Genomic DNA, 8,217 nt, shown 5'->3' with positions numbered 1-8,217 from the left:
AATGCTCTGGGCCAGTGGCAGGATGGACAGGGCTCTAGTGATGGCCTAGCAATGATGGTAAATGGGGACACCAGGGCAGGCTTTCTAAATTGTGCAGTGGAGCCTGGTGAGGATATGGCCTCCACTCCTTCCTGCAACCACAATGGGGGTCTGCACTGACATTCACACTGTAAATAGCCAGTGGATGTTAGTTTGGTATGGGATATTGAGGGGAAGGGAGGAAACCCAAGGGGCTGCACTGAGGCAGGAGTCTCAGAGAGTAGTGGAAATGTTCCCTGAAGAAGAGTCTACAAAGGAAGGCTTGCTGTCCTTGGACAAGAATTCCTTGCTGATGAGGCCGTGGGTGGCCAGGATCTTCAGGAATCCATGGCGAAACTTTTGGCTAATGAAGGCATAGACGATGGGGTTGAGGCAGCTGTGGAGGAAGCCCAGCATCTCAGTGGCTTCCAGGGCCAGGTCAATGTTGTTGCGGAGGTCACAGGTGTCCATGATCACCTGGGTCCTCATAAGGGTGTCTGTCAGCAGGACCAAGTGGTAGGGCAGCCAGCAGAGCAAGAAGATGAGGATGACAGCAAAGATGACCCTCATGGCCTGGTACTTGTGTCTCATGTGGGCCTTAATCAGTGTGCAGAGGGAGAATCCATAGCAGAACAGCATGACCAGCAGAGGCAGAAAAAAGCCAAAAGTCTGGGGCAGGGTCCGCAGCACCATCCGCCATTTTGATGTACTTGTGCCCATGTCCTCATAGCAGACTGGGTTGGAGACAGGAGGGTAGATGGCCTTCCGGAAAATTATGGTGGGGAGGGACAAGCACAGGGACAGGGTCCATGTGCCTATACAGGCAAACTTGATCAAGTGGCGCTTCAGGGTGAATGTGTGCGTGGCATGGACAATGGCCAGGTAGCGGTCCACACTGATGCAGGCCAGCAGGAGAATACCGCTGTAGAAGTTGACTTCCTTCAGGAGGGACACCAGCTTGCACAGGGGTGTGCCAAAAATCCAGCCATTCACCTTGGAGGCGGCCCAGATGGGCAAGGACAGGGCAAAGAGCAGATCAGCCACAGCCAGGTTCAGCAGGTAGACGTCGGTGACAGAGCGGCTGACACGGCTGTACAGGCTGACCAGCATCATCAGGGAGTTTCCCAGAAGGCTCAGCAGGAACACCAGGGTAGGGATGGCTATCACTACATACTTGTTGATTCTCAGGGATTCTGGCCAGCATGGGGCAGAATCTGGTAGAATAGGGGGCAGGTCAGTGCCGTAGGTGTAATTACTAAAGTCTTCATTAAGGAAATCTTCCCAGTCAATTTCTTCCATTTTTGAGGTAAATTTAAATCCTGGCCTACAGAAGAGAGATGAGAATTATTGTACAATAAGCCCTGCCCAGGTTCTTGCCTGTCCTTCCTAGACACCAGGATAGGTTGATTTGCATCGGCCTGCTTATTACGTGGAAGTAATTTTGCATCAAATTTGTAAGTGGTGGGCAGTACCTGTGGCTCAATGGAGTAGGCCACCGGCCCCATATGCCAGAGGTGGCGGGTTCAAACCCAGCCCTGGCCAAAAACTGCAAAAAAAAAAAAAAATTTGTAAGTGGCAGGGGGATCAATGTTATGAGACAAGTTTAGTGATACATGATGAAGTTTACGTCAATGTCATAACAATATATAGGTCTTTTCAATATCAGAGAGAGATTCTTAGCATTTTCTGGGACATGGTCACCACCCAAGACTTCATAGAAAGTGCCCTTTGGATAGTCCCTACAGGCCCTGCAGTCCTGCTTTCACTCTCCATTGAGCATCCTGGTGTAGAGGAAGGATTTAATGCCCAAAGGTGAGGTGCCATTCAGTTCTTAATCTGGGGATGAAGCCTGCTGTGCAGTTGAATTGTACCCCTAGGGAAAGGTCAAGGTTTGATCAGAAAGCTGAGGGATGATTCCTTTGTGCAACTTTCTGAAAATTGTTTTAAAAGAAGTGTTCTAGAAAATGGTTGGAGAGATAGCAGCATGGAGTTTCTCAGAGCTCATTGGTCTAGTATTATCTTTAGTCAGTTGACAAGGCCCAGTTGCTTCTCTTTTGGGAAGGAAGAGGCCTGATCTGGGAGCATTTGTGTAGTTTGACAAACCGTATCCAAAATGACAAGCATGTGGCTGACTGATTCTCCAAGTGAGTGGGAACGTAACTGATTACTGGGGCAGCTGTGGGGCAGCCAGGTTCTGTCATGGGGTGGGGTGAGCAGGGACAGCAAGTCTGTTCCCCACATGAAGGGAGGGACAGCAGGAAGCAGAGAAGGTGTGGGGGCACACAACCCTTGTTTGGTGGCTTTCTGGGGGATTTAGTGTAGAGAATACCCAGAGAATAGAAAACATGTGTCCTTACAAAAACCAGTACAGAATGTTCAGAGCATCATTCCCAGGTCTGCTCCAGTCCTTGAGGAGTTAACTAGCAGGGGAAGGAGCAGAGTGGGCCAACGGGAACAGGAGGAACCTCAGAGCCTTTGCAGGAAGCAGCTGTGGGGAGATCTAGTGGGCTGTTGTGGGTTGGGGGTGCACAGATCAAAGTAAAGTGTCAAGTTCTCAGTTCCCCAAACACTGAAAATGAGGGGGTCCCCATGGGCCCTGTCTGTGCCAGAAAGAGAAGCTCCCTATGTTACAAGGCGGATCTACCAGGGGACTTAGGAAGCTCTGCCTTAAGCTGGGTGAGCTTCCACCTCCTCCCCCCACCGTTAATTAAGCAAAAGCCCATTCTGCCCCCCAACCCTTTGCTCCCTCCCCCTACCTCAGTAGAAACAGGATGCTGAGCGTCCCAAATCTCCTAGGCCTGGTACTTCCCATCAGAGAACAGAATATGGTCACAAGACAGTAATGTCCTCCTGAACCCCTAAGAACTCTACCCCAGCCCCACCCCATCTGGCCCCCAGCTTCTCTGGTTTTATCCTTCCTGACCCGTCCACTCTGTAGGCAGTTCTGCCCCAGGGTCTGAGGGACATAAAGTACAGAGAAGCATGAGAAGGGGTGGGCAAGGAAAGCCGGAAGGTGCAAGGCCAGGTGGTTGGAAGCAGAGAGTGCCAGGATGCCACCTGAACTCTGCCTCTCGGCTCTAGACGCAGGCACTCCCCAGCTCTGGCAGCCCCCTCCTCTCCAGCTCCCTGCACTGCAAGGGCAGCAGAATCCAGGCTGACCCCAAGCTGGCTCCCCACCCCTCATGTCATTTAGGGCTCTCTTACCCAACTTTCCACCCCGATCCATATCCTGCCCCCTCCTTCCAGCCCCTAGGCCACAGGTGCCAGACAGCTGTCTCCTTGTAGCAGGCTCTGAGGTCCTGGGCAAGAGCTGGTGTGGGGGAGACAGGAGAAGCTGCTGCTTGGCAGGGGCGAAGTCTGAGCCACAGTGGGCCCCACACCCTGGGCAGTTTCTTTTAGAATGAGAGAGAGTCCCCCTAATACCATGCTAGCCACCGCTGCTCTACCACACTAAAGGGCAGCTGGGGCTTTCCAAGAGAGGCTCCTGTCCCCAAAGATGCCACAAGCCTAGTACCCAGTTCTTCCTCCTGCCCCCACCTATAGCCACCTGCCTTCCTGCCCTCCTGAGTTGGTCCCTTCCAACCAGCACCCACCCTGTACCACACCCAACCTGTGCCACACCCCACTTAGAACCCTGCTGGAAGCCCAGTCTGGGAGCACAGCAGGTTTCCCTGGGTCATCCCCTCAGACACCTCCTCAGCCAGCACGTCCCAGTTTCCCCTTCTAGCACAGTGGCCAGCCTGAGATACCTGGGTGGGCAGTCCTGACCAGGTCTGAAATTGGGGCTGGGGGCAGGTATTAAGGTCACTCTGCAAGGATTCCCAGCATGAGAAGGGATGGCACAGGGGCAGCAGAGTCAGAGGAGGAGAGGAGGGCGCAGGGGGTGGGGGAGGCAGCTGCCCCTGTCTGCTCATTAACCACCTGGATTAGCCATTTCTGCCCAGAGGGGTGAGGAAGGAGAAGAGCCAGGTGTTGGGGAGGGCAGAGGGGGCCCTCATGCCAGGCTGTGCCCATGGCCAGGCCCACACTGAGGAAAGAGGGGGAGACAGTGCTCAGAACCCCTCCAGGCCCACCAGCCCCCTGAAGAGTGGGTCAGCCCTCTGTGGACAAAGCGAGCCCCAAGGAAGGGAAGAGTGACCTGAGATTAGTTCCAGGGGGTGGCAGGGAAAGAAATGAAAAGGAAGCAATACCCAGGCCCCTGCCATGGCAGGCAGTAGCACAGGAGAGTCCCGACATTTCCCTCTTGGGTCCATGTGTCCCTGCTCCCCAGCTGGCCTTGGTCTCAAGCAGCCCCCGACACCAGCATCTGTTCCAGCAAACCAACTCTTTCTGACTCTCTCAGCACAGGGACAGTCACACTCCAGACCTCCCTGCCAAGACCACAGGAACATGTGAAGTTGCGGGACTGAAAAGGTGAGACCTAAGAGACTAGCCTAGCCCAGAGGTATGAGACCAGGCAGGATGACCTCACCTTCCCCAAAATTATCCCCAGATGGGTGGGCTTCACGGTACCGACAGCCCAGCAGCCCCGCTGGCTCCAATCTGTCAACACACACACACACTTACTCACACTCACACATACACATGCACTTGCACACACACACACACACAGTGTCACACACACACTCACATCCCCTCACTGTCACATGCACTCAGTCACACACTCACACACTCTCACATTCACACAAACTTACACACACTCACCTTTCCTTTCATGGGGTGGGTGTCCGGGCCAACGGACATCCAGGGACAGGCAGTGGCCAGTGGTGATGGCAAAAGCTGTGGCTGGCAAGAAGCAGGTTGTCCACAGGAAGGAAATGAGTGAGCTGTGCGTCTAGGCAGGGAATGGTGCAAGGAGCAGAGTTGGTCTCAGGGCCACTGCTGGGAGCCACTGAGCTGAGGGCTCTGTCAGCCGGGCTCCCTCTCCAGCTGGCCCTTGGTGTGGTTCAGCTTGTACTTTCTCCTTCTTGAGTCAGCCAGCTGTTGACCCTGAGCCTCCTTTAACCCGTGTAGCACTTGCTGACTATGCTCCTGGCAGAGCTGGCCAGGGTTGGGCAGGACAGGGGTGCCTGGGGCAGGAGCTTTCCAGGGAATGGAGACTGCCCCTCCTTCAGCCACTGGGCCAGGGGGCTTTAGGGACAGGGGTGGTGAAAGGGCCAGAGGAGAGGCAGGACCCTATGGAAGTGACACAGCTGCAAGGTAATAGCTAAAGAGTTGATGAGGAAGGAGGTGCAGCGAGATTATGATGATGGCAATGTTAGTAATAATATAGCAACTCTCAACTTTTGCAGAATACTCTGTTATCTGCTATTTCCAACTCATTTTGTGAGCGGAGGCTGGGAATCTCACTTCCTTTTTTCGTACTAAACTTTTTATTTCAAAATCATTTTGGGTTTACAGAAGAGATTTAATGACATTACAAACAGTACAGTTCCCATATACCCATCCACCAGTTTTTCCTGTAGTTAACATCTGACATTATCATGGCCAATTAGTCAAAATTAATTAATTGACATCACTGCAATACTATTCATGTGACAGATTTCACCAGTTTTTCTACTAAGGGTTGTTTTCTGTTCCAGAACCCAATTTGCATTTAGTTGTAATTTCTTCAAAGTGAAATTTCCAAATGTGACCGATTTTCACAGTTTCCATGTTCTTCATGTCTATTCTTTCACGAATGCCACACTGTCTTCGATACTGTAATTACCGCTTTAGTAACGTGTCTTGGAATCGGTAGTATCAGTCCTCTCATTTTGCTCTTGTCCCTTCCCATGTTAGATTTAGAATCATTTGGTCAATATCAAAAAATATCTTGCTGGAATTTTGAAAAATTTTTGCATAACAGAAGCACCTCGTTTGGGATATAGTAAATAAATTTATATATTCAGGAAATTTGTAAACATCAAATTAGTGTATTTGTGATATCCATCATCTTAAATATTTCTCTTCATGTTAAATCCATTGGTATTCTTCTCTTCTAGCTATTTTGAAATACACGATAGATTACTGTCTTCCACCTGATCTGTCTAAAACCGGGTCTTATTTCTTCTTCAGGCTGTATGTTTGTACCCATTCATCAACATCTCTACCTCCTCCCCTTCTCTGCCCATTCCATCCTCTGCTAACCAGGAATTTATTCTCCACTTTTGCCAACAGCAATATTCTGGAGTATTTCCTGAATGTTTTCTTCAAGCAGTTTCATAGTTTTAGATCTTAGAGCTGAGTCTTTATTTTGATTTTTTTTTTTGTATTCAGGTGAGAGACAGGGGACTCATTTCGTTCTTCTGCATAGAGTTAAATATTTTCCCCAGAATCATTTATTGATGATACTATCTTCGCCCATCGTATGTTCTTGACACCACATCAATGATGAATTGGGTGTGAATGCACAAGTTTATATATATCTCAGTTCTCCATTCTGTTCCATGGGTCTCTATGTCTGTTTTTTATGCCAGTATGTAGGCTGATTTGGTTACAGTTGCTTTATACTAAATTTTGAAATCAGATAGTATGAGGCCTCTAGCTTTCTATTTTTTTTTTTTTTGTTTGCTCAAGATTGCTTCAGATATTGGGAGACTTTTGCAGTTCCATATATATTTAAGGAGTTTTATTCTATTACTGACAGGAATATCATTGGGATTTTGACAGGGATTGCCTTGAGTCTATAAAATGGTTTGGGTAATATTGTTATTTTTATATATTTTTTATTTTTTTGAGACAGAGCCGCAAGCTGTCACCCTGGGTAGAGTACTGTGACATCACAGCTCACAGCAACCTCACACTCCTGGGCTCAAGTGATTCTCCTGCCTCCGCCTCCCAAGTAGTTGGGACCACAGGTGCCCGCCACAACACCCGGCTATTTTTTGGTTGCAGCTGTCATTGTCGTTTGGTGTTTCTGGGCTGGTTTCCAACCCGCCAGCTCCGGTGTACGTGGCTGGCGCCTTAGCCGCTTGAGCCACAGGCGCCGAGCCTAATATTGTTATTTTAACAATGTTAATTCTCCAGTCCTTGAACATGAAATATCTTTCCATTTCATGGTGTCGTCTTCGATTTATTTCATCACTGAAATATTTAAATCAAGGAAATATATAAATATTTCTCTGAAAGAACCACTGGAAAAGTTTTTCTGTCTTGATTTCGTCTGCCTGGTGCCCAATCCTCTGTAACTTACAGCTATGGCTGAGCTGGACCCAGTGGTCTCAGGCCAGCTCTCATCACCACACATGCGCCCCCTGCTGGGTGCCCAAAGAGATCAGGCCCAAGTGGAACCCAGGGGCCAAGCCTGAGGAGAGGGTGAAGGGGGTATTGGAGAGAGGGTCCCACCTGAAGCAGCAGCCGCAAAGTCTATACAGTTCAGCACTGGTGTTGGACTCTGGCCCTCGCCTGTCCCAGTAGAGCTGGAGGATGGCAGAGACAGCAGCTACAGGGATGAGGGTGGACATCAGACATCAGGTAGCAAGGCCTCTGATCAACAGAATCCCAAGTCCCCTCACTTCCCCTGCAGCTCAGTCCTGGAAAATCTCTCAGGACACACTGACCTTTAAGGTCCTTGGTGACCTTGAGCATGACCCTCTCTTCTGACATGGGTACTTGGACTTGCAATTCCTTGTGACTTTCAAGAGTGGCCCAGAAGGACCCTCTGGGCTCAGCTGTCCAATTCTCTCCTTATCTAAAGGAGGAATCAGAGCCTGGAGAGGGAGTGTGACTTATCCAGGGTCACACAGAGAGTTAGCTGGTGGGGTGAAGAAGCTCAGCTCTTCCTTGTGGGCCTGTATGATGAGGATGTTGTGGCTGCCCGTAACTGAGTAGGCCCTGGGTACCAGGCACTGTGCTAATTGCTTGACATCCTTGTCCCACTCAACACCCACAATAACCCTGAGAGGGTTTACCACCATTATAGGCAAGGAGACTGGGGCACAGAGAGGGTAAGTCATTGATCCATCATCACAGAGCTTTCTAGATTTGATCCTGTGCCCATGGAACCCAGGAAACCTTGACTTGATGTGTGCAGTCCCCTGGGTGTCCCTGCCATGTAAACACCAGGCTAAGGGAATGTCATCTCCTGACCCCATGGAGAGCCCTCAGCTGTTCCAGCGGTCATCCTCCTTGAGTGAGACACACATTCATCCTTTCCTGGGCCCCAGCTCAGTGGAAAACGTGTCTCAAAGGAGGAGAGGGAAGTGGAAGCAGAGGAGG

At 50.2% G+C, this 8,217-nt stretch overlaps 1 protein-coding gene across 1 annotated transcript; it reads right to left on the bottom strand.

The window, feature by feature from the left end:
- Window positions 1-211: 211 nt before the first annotated feature.
- On the bottom strand, window positions 212-4,780 carry LOC128590342 (C-X-C chemokine receptor type 2-like). Its single transcript, XM_053597679.1, has 2 exons — window positions 4,723-4,780; window positions 212-1,342 (listed from the first exon to the last, which is right to left on the bottom strand). Exon 2 carries the CDS (start codon window positions 1,315-1,317, stop codon window positions 253-255), a length of 1,065 nt encoding a protein of 354 aa, XP_053453654.1. The 5' UTR covers window positions 1,318-1,342; window positions 4,723-4,780; the 3' UTR covers window positions 212-252.
- Between the last annotated feature and the right edge of the window lie 3,437 nt (window positions 4,781-8,217).

The sequence above is a fragment of the Nycticebus coucang genome, chromosome 7, assembly GCF_027406575.1.
Source record: "Nycticebus coucang isolate mNycCou1 chromosome 7, mNycCou1.pri, whole genome shotgun sequence".
In the NCBI taxonomy this organism is placed as follows: Eukaryota; Metazoa; Chordata; class Mammalia; order Primates; family Lorisidae; genus Nycticebus; species Nycticebus coucang.
The sequence above is the reverse complement of the archived record's forward strand: the minus strand, read 5'-3'. Positions and strand labels throughout refer to the sequence as shown.